Source organism: Sminthopsis crassicaudata, chromosome 3, assembly GCF_048593235.1.
Source record: "Sminthopsis crassicaudata isolate SCR6 chromosome 3, ASM4859323v1, whole genome shotgun sequence".
Taxonomy (NCBI): Eukaryota; Metazoa; Chordata; class Mammalia; order Dasyuromorphia; family Dasyuridae; genus Sminthopsis; species Sminthopsis crassicaudata.
In genome coordinates this window covers 63024641-63038946 of record NC_133619.1, presented here as the reverse complement: position 1 = coordinate 63038946, position 14306 = coordinate 63024641, and the positions used below count along the sequence as shown (strand labels likewise).

The 14306-nt window shown below is 40.1% G+C and overlaps 1 protein-coding gene across 3 annotated transcripts in view; it reads right to left on the bottom strand.

Annotated features, from left to right (window-relative positions):
* Positions 1-14306, bottom strand: part of NHEJ1 (non-homologous end joining factor 1) — a 111397-nt gene that overhangs the window by 95172 nt on the left and 1919 nt on the right. For all 3 annotated transcript variants that reach the window (XM_074298717.1, XM_074298718.1, XM_074298719.1), the window contains exon 3: positions 14001-14213. In XM_074298717.1, the coding sequence (XP_074154818.1) occupies positions 14001-14213 (213 nt within the window). The remainder of the gene's footprint in view (positions 1-14000; positions 14214-14306) is intronic.

The window sequence follows — 14306 nt, the reverse complement described above, 5'->3', positions numbered from 1 at the left end:
TCTGTGTTTTAATTAGGACAGCAAATAATTAATAGTAATTAATGATAGTAATACCGAAAAAGAGTCAATGTAATATTTTTAAATACACAAGAAAAAATAAAAAAGAAGTTTGAGAGGAAACAGAGACAGCACTCCAAAGTTTCTGAACTAGTGTTAAAAAACAAACAAACAAACAAAAAACATTAAAATCAAAAAGGAAATAGGCAGGAAGAATGAGATAAAACGGGAAGAATTATTCGCACGTGAAACAAATTCTAATATTGAAGAAAACTAGAAATGAAGGAAATTGCCTAACACTAGGAAATCGCTAAAAAAAAAAAATTATGATTATTATGTGATGTGATGTTATTATTCTATAAGACATGACTTAAGGATGACTTAAGAGAAACCTGGAAAGAAATGTATGCAGATCAAAGTGGGAACAAGCATAAGAACAATTTATACAACAATAACATGAAAAAAAAAAAACAGTTTTGGAAGGACTTAAAAAATTTGTCTAATGAAATGACCTATAATGACTAGAGACCCAATTGATGGAGCATGTTATACACCTCCTAGGAGACTATCAAGGTGCAAAACAAAGCATGCCTTTGTATTGTTGACACTCAGCTGTTTCAATCATTTTACTGTTTGTGACTCCATTAGGGATTTTCTTGGCAAAGATGCTGATTTGCTGTTTCCTTCTTCAGTTTGTTTTACAGATGAGGAAACTGAGGCACACAGGGTTAAATGACTTGCCCAGAATCACCCAGCTAGGGAGTATCTGAGTCCAGATTTGAACTCAGGAAGACACTGGCCCAGAACAATATGCACTATGGCAACTAACCTTTCTTAGGTTTGCTCAAAGTATGGGTTAGTTTGCTTGGCCAGGTCTCATCAACATGTTATAAGGGTTTTTTGTTTGTTTGTTTGGGGAGTGGAGTTTGGGCAGTGGGAGAAGGGACTCATAATAGTGTTGTCAAAAAAAAATTCACAAGGTCACTTATGCATTTCTTAAAGTTCATAGAAAGAAATTCATAAGGAAAAAAAGATGAACAGGACACCTTTGAAAGCACACTAATTTCCTCAATTTATTGCATACTTAAAAAGAAAAGTAAGCTAAACATCAGTGAAGTCAAACTCAAGTAGAAGTGGATCCCTGTAGACAACATCATGATGTAGAAAACCACAAATTAATGTTTCTGTCGTGTTGTATTTTATTTTATTTTTTAAAACATTGTCCAATTACATTGGAACTGAGTTTGGGTCCCACTGGGAGTTTTGTGGGCAGCTCTGTAGTACCTAACAGAGACCTGTAGTTTCATGCATAATCCTCATAACCTGCTCTACCTTGTATGTAAAAATACTAACTTGTTAAATTAGGAATAATTTTTTTAAACTAAAAAAAAAAAAAGGTTGTATTTTATCTGAGAGGTGAGAGAGATTGACTGGAATTTACTGAGTAAAGGAGTGAGGTGGTCAAACCTATACTTAAAAAATCCTTTTTGCAGCAATGTAGAGATGTGAGTCAGGAAGACCAAAGAAGAAATTATTGCAATATATGCAACATTTAAACAGGGATATAAGAAGCTGAACTAGGACACTGGCTGTATCACAGACTTGAGACACTGTCAGGATAGAAATGACAAGGTACAGCAGATGAAGAGATACATGGGATAAAGAAGAGAGAGAGCACTGAATAGTAAGGATAGCACTGAAGTTGCAAACCCCGGCTGATTTGAAAAACAAGTGCCTTCAACAGAAATGGGAAAACTCAGAAAAGGGGACAGTTTGAAGAGGGAAAAACACAACATTCTCCCAAAGTTCAGCTGGATTCTGGGAGGTTTCTTACAGAATATTTAAATGAACAAATAATTTTCCATTAATGGAAAATTCTCCAAAATCTTCTTTTAGCAAATGACACTATACTAATTGCATTGAACTCCAGAACACTACAAAGTCTCTTCAAATAAAATACAAAGTTATGTTCAGAAAAAAAAAAGGTAAATGAAAAATGTGTTATCTAGACTATAGCACAGTAATAGCTAATATCTATATGGCTCTTTAAGGCTTGCAAAGCCCTTTACATATATTATACCTCATTTGATCCTCACAACTAGCCTGTGAAGTAAATGCTATAATTTTACAGGTGAGAAAACTGAGACAGAAAAGCTAAGTGAGTTGCCTGGGTGTGATTTGAACTAATATCTTCTTGGCTTCAATTCCAGTACTCTATCCAATAAGCCACCAAGTTGCCCCATGAAGCAACAGGATAGATATCCTGGACCATTTCATCTAATTCAATTCAAATAAACATTTTAAGAGCTTACCAGAAACAGGACAATACTTTTATCTTGGACAAATTACAAATAAAAGAGCTGAACCCCAAATTAAGAAGAAATTATGCCAAATGGCACTTGGGAAACCATGTAGTGCTTTTAATAATCTCAAATTGTTCCCTCCTGCAAAAATCCATCTTTTTAACACCGATATTCTCCCAAGTGTCTGCAAATTATAGAACAGAACAATCACAGAAGAAATAAAATTACGAACAACACTAAGGAGATATGAAGCTGGCTAAAACAAGATATGGTTATGTTCATTTGCTTATATGAGAAATAAAAATATTTTTGAGAACACATTTTACCTGAAAAAATGAACAATAATAGACAACACAAGTGGCTCAAACAAATGAGATCTAAAAAAAAAAAAAAAAAAAGACAAAGGCCTCTAGCACATTGGACAGATCTTTTATAGATTTATGGGGGAATTCTGACAAGGACTAGACAAGATGTTATAAGGATAAAGATCTACAGTGAGAACCTCAGAATACTACAAAGTCTCTTCAAATAAGATACAAAGTTATCTGCCCCATCAGGAGATAGCTCAAGCAGAGTAAGCTTTACTATGCTAAAGAGTACCAGCCCCTGTATACCTTGTGCCAGGAATGACAGGTGGAATATCTCAGAAGGAGGTAACTGGCCTTTTGCTAGCTCTACCTTGCAAATTCAAGATACTGTGTTTCAGCACTGGCAAACCTTGAGGGTCCACAAAAGGCAAAGGAAAGGCCTTGAAGTCTATTATCCTCCAATCTAGACAAGGAGGGCTAAGAAAATAAGATGGAGAATACAGCCTAAAAAAGCTCACTGATGGCATTCAGGAAGGAAGTCAAAGGTTGTAATACCTGAAAAGGTTCGCGGCAGAGAGCGCTGGGCTAGGAGCCAATTGTTCAGGCCCTTCACCCACCACCAATCAGCTACATGGTCTAGGGCCAGATGCGGCCTGCTGAGGATGTTTATGGCAAAATCAGACTGGAAGTTTGACCTAAACTCGTGTTAGCAACGCACACTTCCAGCACAGGGCTGAGGCGGCGGAGACAGAGTATGAGGTGCTCCAACAGTCTGAGGGACAGTGAACTGACCCCCTATTTAAAAAGTTTGAGGACCACTGGTCTAGGGCAAGTCCCTCGGCCTACTGAGGCCTATTTCCCCCTCTGTAAAACTCACACAGTCATGTGTTCTCCCCCTCAAAGGTCCATGTGGGAATGGGAGGCTAGACTACGGTACTTCTAAAATCACTCCCACCCCTCCTGTGGCTCTCCTTCAAGACTGGCTGTTAATAATGGACTCCTGAGGAGCAATGTACTAAGCATTCTGCCTTGAAAGTGATGGGTATTTTCAACTTTTTTGTTGTTGTTTGTTTTCTTTCTCAAGTTTTCCTTTTTAATCTGATTTTTCTTGTGCAGCATGATTAATGTGGAAATATGTTTAGAAGAATTGCACGTTTAACTTATATATTAACTACTTATTGTCTGGGGGAGGGGAGAGGGAGGAAGAAAAATTTGGAACACAAGGTTGAAAATTATCTTTGCATGTATTTTGAAAATAAAAAGCTATTATCAAAATTTTTAAAATGTAAATAAATAAGTAAAAATTTTTTTAAAAGAAGCATAGCTCTCAGGACAATTGTGATAGTCTGACTATATTCTTCCCTAGTTAAACCACATTTAAAACATTATATTTATAGAACATTGTCCCTGGAGTTAGCCTCAGATTCTGGGCAAGTTTCTTAACCCCAATTGCCTTCCCCAAACTCCAACAAAACATGTTCACTTCTGGGTGACACATTTTAGGAAGGCTAAAGGAAAATGGATAGAAAGACAGTTTTGGAATCAGGAGATCTTTGGTTAATTCCCTAAGTAAGAGTTGGGAATTGACCAAAGATCTCCTGATTCCAAAACTGTCTTTCTATCCATTTCCCTATTAAAATCTGTAATGTGAAGGACGAGCACCTGCACTAAAGTCAGGAGGACCTGAGTTGAAATGTGGTCTCAGAGTTTAATACTTACTGGCTATGGGAAACTGGAAAAATCACTTAACCCCAATTATCTTGCCAAAAATAAATAATAGTGAGGAAGGGAAAGCTAGGTATAAACTGAGAAAGGTTCTCGTTTGGGGAAGAACAAATTTCAAAATGTAAAGAAGGATGGATGAACAGTTCCACAGTCCAGGAAAAATGGAAAGATCTCATATTCTAAAATAAAAAGAGAAACAATTCCAAAGAGGTGGGGAAATATAGTTGTTTGAAATGACCATTATAAATACATAAAAAAACTCATCAATCAATTTATATTATGTTAAATATAATAGAAAAGGGAAGCAAGAGCAAGTAACAAAGGATAAAGACACAAGAGAGACAAAACAGTCGAAGAATATTGTCAAGACAGAGATTCTACTGCAAGGGAAATTTCCCTTGAAAGAAGCTAAAAATATAAAAATACGTCCCATACACAATAAAATAGATGGAAACAAATAGAACTTTGTGATAGTAAAGCTGGAAACAAGGAGGACACCCATCAAATGGGAACTGGCTAACCATATTATGATATAGGAATGTGACAAAATATTATTGAAACAAATATAAGGAGAATTTATTTAGAGAAGCATGGGAAGAATAATATGAACTAACCAAAAGTAAAGTCAACAACACCAGGAAAACAACAGACATAATGGTCACCACAAAGAAAATGGGAAAAAAACAGCAGCAAGAAACTGAACACTGTATAATTATAATGACCAAACTAAACCATGGAGAAGAATTGAAGAAATAACAAAGATATGGGGCTACAGGTGTAGAATACTGAAAACACACTACTAGGACAAAGGAGTTGGCTGGTTTTGCTGAACTGCTTTTTTTTTTCTTTCTTCCTTTTAAAAATCTTTGTTCTCAGGGATAGGCTTGCTGGATAGAAGAGAGAGAAAGAAATTCAAAATCAAAGACACTAAAAGAGCAAAATATCAATAAAAGCAATATTAAAATAATATTGACAAGACTGCTAAAGCTCAAAATGAGCTGAAGCTGTCAAGGAAAGCTCAGGGTAACAAAAAGGGATTTTCTGACTCTATGTGTAAAGAAGAATTAAAGGAAAAGCCCTCCCTCCCCACTCCAGGCAAGGCCATCTGACAACAGAGAAGGGAGAAGGTCACTACTCTGATTTCCCCTTGTATTTTCCTCTATCAAAAGAAAAGGACCTTTGGTCTAGAAAGAGCAAAAAATGGCTAACAGGGAGTTAACACTTAAAACAAACAAAGAGATAAGAAGAGTGAACATGGGTATTCTGGATGAATGTAAGTCAACTAATCCAAATGAATAACATCCTCAGGTATTGAAAGTGATGGATATCTTTACTAAGCCACTACCCAGTAGTATTCAAAAGATAATGAAAGAAAATAAAAAAGAATGATAATAGGGAATAGGAAAATTACAACAGCACTATACTAGAAAAAAATGCCCCATTTAAGAAAAAAAAATTTAGAAAATGGTACCTGCAAACTATAGGTCAGTGAATTTTACTTTAATTCCTGGCAAAATTCTTTTAAAATTATGTTAAGTTCTTTTAAATAGATTTTTAATGAACATCTGAAAAAGAAAGCAATAATCAGAAAAAGTCCACATGGCTTCAACAAAAGCAAGGCACTAACTTTTTTGGCAGGGTAGAAAATAGTAGAAAAATCCTTCAGTCTCCCTGGATTTTAGCACAGATTATGATAAAGTATGCTCATTTGTTTTGGAAAAATGGAGAGAGGAGGGCTAGATAATAGAATAATAAAATAGATTCAGACCTGGCTGAATGGTCAGACATCATTCATGGTTCAAAGTCAACTTTGAAAGGTCTCCATTGAAATGATCCTAGTACCTAATCAACTTTGAAAGACTTAATTCTGATCAAGGTGATGTCAACTATGGTCCAAGAAAACAGAAGATGAAACACTACTTATTTCCTGACAGAGGTGCCATCTTCAACATGTAGAATGAGACCTAGATTTCCAGAGATGGCTAATGTCGGAATTTAACACTGCAGTTTGTTAGAAGGATTTTTTTTCTTTTCTTTCTTCTTCACTGGAATGGATTGCATGGGGAAGAAAGTAAATGCTTATTAATTAAAAATAAGTATAGGAGTAGCTAGATGGAGCAGTAGTTAGAGCAAAATCAAGAGGGTCTGAGTTCAAATACAGCCTCAGACACTTAATACTGAGTCCTGAGCAAGTCACTTAACCCCAACTGCTTTGCAAAAGAGGGAGGGAGAGAAGAAGGAAGGAAAGGAAGGAAGGAAGGGAAGGAAGGAAGGGAAGGAAAGGAAGGAAGGGAAGGAAGGGAAGGAAGGGAAGGAAGGGAAAGAAGGGAAGGAAGGGAAGGAAGGGAAGGAAGGGAAGGGAGGAAGGAAGGGAAGGGAGGAAGGAAGGAAGGGAGGAAGGAAGGAAGGGAGGAAGGAAGGAAGGAGGGAAGGGAAGGAAGGAAGGAAGGGAGGGAGGGAAGGAAGGAAGGAGGGAGGGAAGGAAGGAAGGAGGGAAGGAAGGAGGGAAGGAAGGAAGGGAAGGAGGGAAAGAAGGAAGGGAAGGGAGGGAAGGAAGGAAGGGAAGGGAGGGAGGGAGGGAGGGAAGGAAGGGAAGGGAGGGAGGGAAGGAAGGAAGGAAAGGAGGAAGGGAAGGAAGGAAGGAAGGGAGGGAGGGAAGGGAGGGAGAGAGGGAAGGGAGAGGAGGAAGGGAAGGAGGGAAGGGAAGGGAGGGAAGGAAGGGAGGGAAAGGAGGGAGGGAGGGAAGGGAAGGGAGGGAAGGGAAGGGAGGGAAGGAAGGGAAGGGAGGGAAGGAAGGAAGGAAAGGAAGGAAGGGAAGGGAGGGAAGGAAGGGAGGGAAGGGAGGGAGGGAGGGAAGGGAAGGGAGGGAAGGGAAGGGAGGGAAGGAAGGGAAGGGAGGGAAGGAAGGAAGGAAAGGAAGGAAGGGAAGGGAGGGAAGGAAGGAAGGAAAGGAAGGGAAGGGAGGGAAGGAAGGGAGGGAGGGAAGGAAGGAAGGAAAGAAAGGAAGGGAAGGGAGGGAAGGAAGGAAGGGAAGGAAGGGAAGGGAGGGAAGGAAGGGAGGGAAGGAAGGGAGGGAAGGAAGGAAGGGAGGGAAGGAAGGAAGGAAGGAAGGGAAGGAAGGGAAGGGAGGGAAGAAGGGAGGGAAGGGAGGGAAGGAAGGGAAGGGAAGGAAGGGAAGGAAGGAAGGGAAGGAAGGGAAGGGAGGGAAGGAAGGGAGGGAGGGAAGGGAGGGAAGGAAGGGAAGGGAGGGAAGGGAGGGAAGGAAGGGAAGGGAGGGAAGGAAGGGAGGGAAGGAAGGGAGGGAAGGAAGGGAGGGAAGAAAGGGAAGGGAGGGAAGGAAGGGAGGGAAGGGAGGGAAGGAAGGGAGGGAGGGAAGGAAGGAAGGAAAGGAAGGAAGGGAAGGGAGGGAAGGAAGGAGGGAAGGAAGGAGGGAAAGGAAAGAAGGGAAGGGAGGGAAGGAAGGAAGGGAAGGGAAGGGAGGGAAGGAAGGAGGGAAGGAAGGAGGGAAAGGAAAGAAGGGAAGGGAGGGAAGGAAGGAAGGGAAGGGAGGGAAGGAAGGAGGGAAGGAAGGAAGGAAAGGAAAGAAGGGAAGGGAGGGAAGGAAGGAGGGAAGGAAGGGAGGGAGGGAAGGAGGGAGGGAGAAAAAGATATTTAATTGAAAAAACAAGTCCTTGTTTGTACTATTTAATATTTTTATCAATGAGTTAGATAAAGATATAGTTAGCATTATCAAATTTGCAGACTGTATTTGTATATACTGAAGATAGGATCAAGATCCAAAATAACCCCAGAACATTAGGTTGAATTTAATAGGAATAAATGTAAAGTTTTACATTTGAATTTTTAAAAAATCAACCTGATAAGTATGAGATAGAGGAGATATGTTTTAGATAGCAATTTGTCTGAAAAAGACCTGGGACTAATAGTAGAATATGAATAGAATTCGGTATGTCAGCTAAAAACATTAATGTGATTGTAGACTGAGTTAAGAAAGGAATATGTTCAGGAATAAGATCTGAAAATCCTAATGTGCTAGAATCCAAAAACCAGATTTGGAGCATACTGTGTTCAGATCTGGGCATCAGAATTTTAAGACTATTTTAAAGTCAAATATCCACAGACAGACAATCAAAATCCACACCAATCAATCCAGTCCACATCAAAATGAATATTGTTCTCTAGAGTAAACATTCCTTAAAGAAGATTTAGAGGAAACGTGATAGCAGTCTTGAAGTATTTTTGCTGCTGTTCAGTTATTTTCAGTCCTGTTCAATTCTTCATGACCCTATTTTAGGTTTTCTTGGCGGACATACTTAAGTGGTTTGCCATTTCCTTTTCCAGCACATTTTATATATGAGGCAAACAGGGTTAAGTGACTAGCCCAGGATCACATGGCTGGTAAGTGTCTAAAGCCAGATCTGAACTCAGGAAAATGGAATCTTCCTGATTTCAGGCACTTTATCCACTATGCAACTTAGCTACCTATGAAGGATCTTATATATTGACAAATGAAAGCAAGGTTAGATTATTCTGTTAGGCCCCAGAAGCAAGGGTGATGAGCAATGGGGAGAATCTACAGAGACAAATCTAGGTTTGAAGTCAGGAAAACTTCCTAATAATTACAGTTATCTAAATTGTAGACTGCCTCACTGAGTTCTTCAAGCAAAGGCCAGATGAGGATTTGTCAGATATTTTATAGAAAGGATTTTTTGGTGATGTAAATTGGACTAGATTGCTGTTAATCTTAAAATTCTTTGATTCTTAAATGTTATCTACAAAGAGATGGGAATTTTAAAACAATAGAAAAGCAGTTTAAAATTCTCATAAAAGAAAAGAAGAGAAGGAAGAATAAGGAGTCTAAACAAAATAATGAGGAATAATTATAGAATGAGAGGGGAAATGTATATAAAAAGAAAAACCATAAAAATCTAGCAGGAAGCATCCAATAGTGGAAAGAATGCTGGACTTAAAGTCTAGAAGGTTTGAGTTCAGATCCTAGCATGGAGCCTTCCTGATTCACTGTGTGACCACAAATGAGTCATTTTAGCCCTTCTGTAGTTCACACAGTGAGGACCAAAGAGTAAAGTATATAGGTTTAGCTACATAGATGTCAACTATTACTAAAGAATAAACAACTTGGAGCATTAATGAAATGTCAAGAAGGAAGAGAAAAAAGAAATGCTAAGTTACAACTATGGAGAACCTGAAACATTTCTGAGGTATTCCTAGATAGTGTACTAAACTGTAGAGGTAAGGAAAGAGAACCCAAAAATAAAATAGTGGATTCTTAAAAGGAAGGAAATGATAACTAAGAGGAGAGAGATGTTAAGATAGGCAGGCTTTTTCAGATTAGAAAAGATTGCTACCTTTCTCTATTCCCCAGCTCTGTCATTAACACCCAGAAGTACTGCTGGGCGCAATAAGGTTTCTTAAAGTAGCATGTAAAGGTATCTTGTGTCTTCTTCCTTCTAGACTTTTCTTCTGACTTTGAAAGATGACAATAGGCCTTTGTTCTCGTCCACCTTAATAGACTAGGTAGAAAACCATGCTTGGAGCCCCAACACTGACTCAAGTTGAAATCCCAGCTCCTGCCCTCCGGAGCTGTAGGTTCAGAGACAAACCACTTACCTCTCCTAAGGCTCATTTCCATCTACTATAAAAGGGGGATAATAATGCCTGCACTTACTATGCCCCACTAAGGAAAAAAATAATTTGTAAACTTCAGATCACTATAAAAATAGAGGCTAAGATTATTGTTGTTGATATTAATGTTTAATATTAATATTAAATTAATATTTAATTGAAAATATTACCTCACGGTAGCTAGAAACAGACCTGAACCAGCACCAGCAACAGTAATCACATTCTTTCCAGGGCCCCTCAGCTCCACCATTTTAATTTATTCAGCAAATAGAACCCATGTGCATCTACGGAGCACAGAATGCTATGCTAGCTGCAGATCTTAAATCTGACCGAGACACGTACTCCCTGTCCTCATGGGCATATCCCATACTGATAAGTGCCCACAGACAATTATACTATTCCACTCTCCCTAGTAAACTCATTCAAAAATTAGAAAATGTGATCATGAGGTCCAAAGGTTTACTGACAAGGCAAGTATTCATGGAGTATTCATGGAGGTGATATTTCTATCTTCCTTTAAAAAGATAAGACTTCAACAAACAGAGTGAGAGGCAGCACTCTGAGCTTTCCTCAAGTCAAGAAACCTTCTGAACAGACCAAACCTCCACTATCACTGATTTGACTGAATTGTGTTTAATATAGGTCCGATCCTCACACCCCAAACACCAACTGGCTGAACTGGTTTATACTACTGAGGTTGTTCTACAGAGTGACACAGCTAAGCTCCTGGCTTCCCTAGAAAGCTGATCCAGCACTGTTAAATGCCATGGATTTGTATACATTAAAATTAAGAGGGTTTTCTTTAGATGAGCCTCCTGACTGCTTTCATTTGAAAAATAGCGGCTCAAACCCTACAGGGTCAAGTGACCCCTCAGGGAGTTGCCTCTTTCCTCCAGGAAAGGACAAAACTGCACAACTGCTCCACCGTCACCTTGCAGCATTAGAATGAACTAGTTGATTCCCTAAGGTAGAATTGCTGAGCAGACATTGCCCCCTGCTGTCATCTATGAAAAAAAGCTACAGAAACTTCAAACAGAAAAGAAATATTACAGATTTGGTACAGGATTGGAAATATCTGAAACTACCATCATCTTCCCTGGGCCACAAACCAAATTACAGTAGCCAGTGGCTATATTCTGTTTCTTCTACCCTAAAATTCAAAGAATTTTTTTGTTGTTCAGTAGTTTCAGCCATGTCCAACTCTGATCCCATTTGGGGGCAAAGAGAGCGTAGTGGAGAAGGAGACCCTCAGGGTCAGGAATATGTCATTTTAAGCCCTGTCTCTGACAAGTACAATGGGACCTGGGCAAGTCCCAACCTCTCAGAGCAGGTCTCTTCAGACTAAGGATCAAAGCAGGTGTTGTCCTGCAACGATACAAGGAGTTTTGACACTAGAAGTTCCCAATACCAATGAAACAACAAGACCAGTCTAAAGAAAATCTATTTATGAGAGAAAGAGTGCATGAAATGACCAGACCCTTACTGCTATGGAGAAACATAAAGTACTTACCAGACCAAGTATACTTGGAGGAAATCCACGGTTAACAGGGAAGTAAGTAACCTTTAAGAAGCAGGGAAACGCATTATAATATAACTGAGGGTTATATTATATAGCCTCAGGGTTCCTGCATTTTGTTATTGATCTGCATGAGCAGGCATGGGTGGCTTGCTGCATTATAAGAAAGAATACTGATAATGATACCCAGAGATGCTAGATTCTAGGGCAGCATTTTATATACAAAAAAATAATAATAATAAATTGAGATAAATGCTGAGTGAAAGAGATCCACATCCAATTGATAATTAATTATAAAAATTTGTATGGATTTTATAGAAAGAAGCCATAAGGAACAATATTTAGAGAAATGCAAAATCAAGGATACATGTTAAAATATTTTCCTGATTATACTTAAAAAGTATAAAGTGAGGTGTGAAACAGAAACTTAGACTGACCAAAATGTTATGAATAATAAATGGAAGAGTAATGGTGATGTAGAGATGGTGAGGTCCTCCCTGCAATCATGGCTGACTTTTTTTCAATGAAATCCATGATTATTCAAAAGGAATTGACTGATAATCTACTCAGGAAAAAGTGGATGTCCTAAAAATGCCTATTCCCCAAAATCCACTGAATGTTTGTTGTTGTGTCAGGTGGGTCCAACTCTCTGCGACCCCATTTGGGGTTTTCTGGGTAAAGATAGAGGAGTAGTTTGCCATTTCCTTCTCCAATTCTTTGAGGAAACTAAGGCAGTTAAGTCATTTGAACTCATGAAAATGTCTTCCTGACTCAAGGCCCTGTGACCTATCTGCTGCGCCTCCTCGTGGCCTGTCAGTGAATTGCACCATCCTAGGTGTCTGGGTCCAGCCTCCCACAGGAGCACACATAAAGGATGCTGCCTCTCATCTCTATGTCCCTGTGGTATGTGGTATACTTCGGATGATCACCTGAGATGGCGGAAGCGCTGAGGAGATTTGAGGAAAGGGAGTGAGCCAGTGATGGGGCACAAACAAGGGATACAAAACGGACGGCCGAAGTTCTCTGAGGAGAGGAGGAGGTATTTACTAAGCACCTACTGTGCGTATTACAGGCCCTGTAATCTGCACCTCACCATTATTACCTCACTGGATTCTCACCACAGGCCTGGGCAGAAGGTGCAGTTATTGTTCCCATGACCTGCTCAGGATGACACAGCTGGCAAATGATTCGAATTCAGGTCTTCCTAATCCCAGACCTGCATCCATCGCACCACCGAGTGCCTCCTGGTAACCTCCAAGTGAAAAGACCTAAAGGAAGGTTTCCAGCCTGCTGGGAAGGCATTCTATGGGGGAAGTGACACTGACAAGAGTGACGTAGGATGAAGGTTCCCGGATGGCAATGTGCACTAGGGAAAGGACTATGCAGGCCGCGGGTTTCAGTTTCACCGAAGGCTAAGAAGCGGTGCGCAGGCCGGAGGGCTGGGCTGAAGATCCAGCCTCAGACGCTTGCTAGCTCGCAAGCATCCCGACTCAGTCTCAGGTTCCCCCTCTACACATTAATGGCACCTACTCTCCGGGTTGTTGTGAGGGGAATCAAATGAGCCAACAAATGGAATGGGCTTCGTGAACCTTAAAAAGCTGTAGAAGTGCATCCTCACTACCTAACTCGAGTTCCCTTTGAAGGGAAAAGGTTGAAAGGATCAAGTCTCTCTCATATACCAGCTGCCAGCTCAAAAAGCTGCAATCGTGAGTATCTTACAACTCACAATGAAAAGAAAGAACTTGTTCCTTTGATCGTATTTGTGGGTTTCGCCAGATTTAGAGCAGCCTACGTGTCCATATTATTCCCTTTTCAAAACTGATGTGATTATTAACAGACAGAAAACATGAGAAAATGTGACCAGCCTGACCTGCCTCAAAAACTTTTCACAATTCCCCCAATATGGGAGCCTGTTAAAGAGGGACAGACGTCAGACAGCTGACTAAGTGAAAAGTCCCTCCTTTTAAAGTCAACTCCATGAATTTAATGGAAACACTTCTGTACAAACTAGATTACTGAAGCCAGTGTGTGCTCGCACGTCTGATACATTTGGAGGGTCTCCCTCTATTTGGGGGCTCTAAATGAGAAGTTCCATTTTGCACCAAAAGTGGAAACTTAGCAATGTCCACACAGTCCCCCAAAATTTTCATGTTTGATTTACATTGGTATAAAGTTGAATCTTATATGAGTAGTTCATAAGTTCATTTAAAAGAAAGAATTGTTTCATCTTTTTTGTACCTATGTATTATTCCATTAAATTGGATTTTAGGGACCAAATGTATGATAATTTATAAGTTAAATTATCCTCTCAAAGAAAGTGGCAGTTAAGTAAAAAAAAAAAAAAAAAAAAAAAAATTCAAGTCTGCCTCTTTCTTCCCTAACCGGGAGGCTTCTAGAGGAAAAGAGTTTTACTAAAGAACAGTGTTTCTGATTTTCGTTCACCATTCCCCCAACGAGAGAAGAATTGTAGAGATTAAAAAGGGCCCAACGAGGCCACTGCCCACTCACCATGGAAGGGCTGGCCAAGGCGCACTGGAAGTTCCAGCGAAAGGGGAGACCGGAGAGCTCACTGCGAACGCGCACTGTCAGTCCGTCTGGAGACCGCTCACAGGAGAAGGCGGCCCCCTGGGGGCCGGCCGAACCTTCCAACCAGGAGCACGTGAGGTCTCTCAGGCGGGACAGGAAGGCAGAGGGAGTGGCGCTCAGCCGCCTATTTAGCTCCTGTAAAACACCAGAAGAGAGGCGGAGTGTCCTTCAAGAGCAGAGCCTGAGACAGTCTCCCAATCTGATAGGTGGCCACTCTTATTCCTGCCT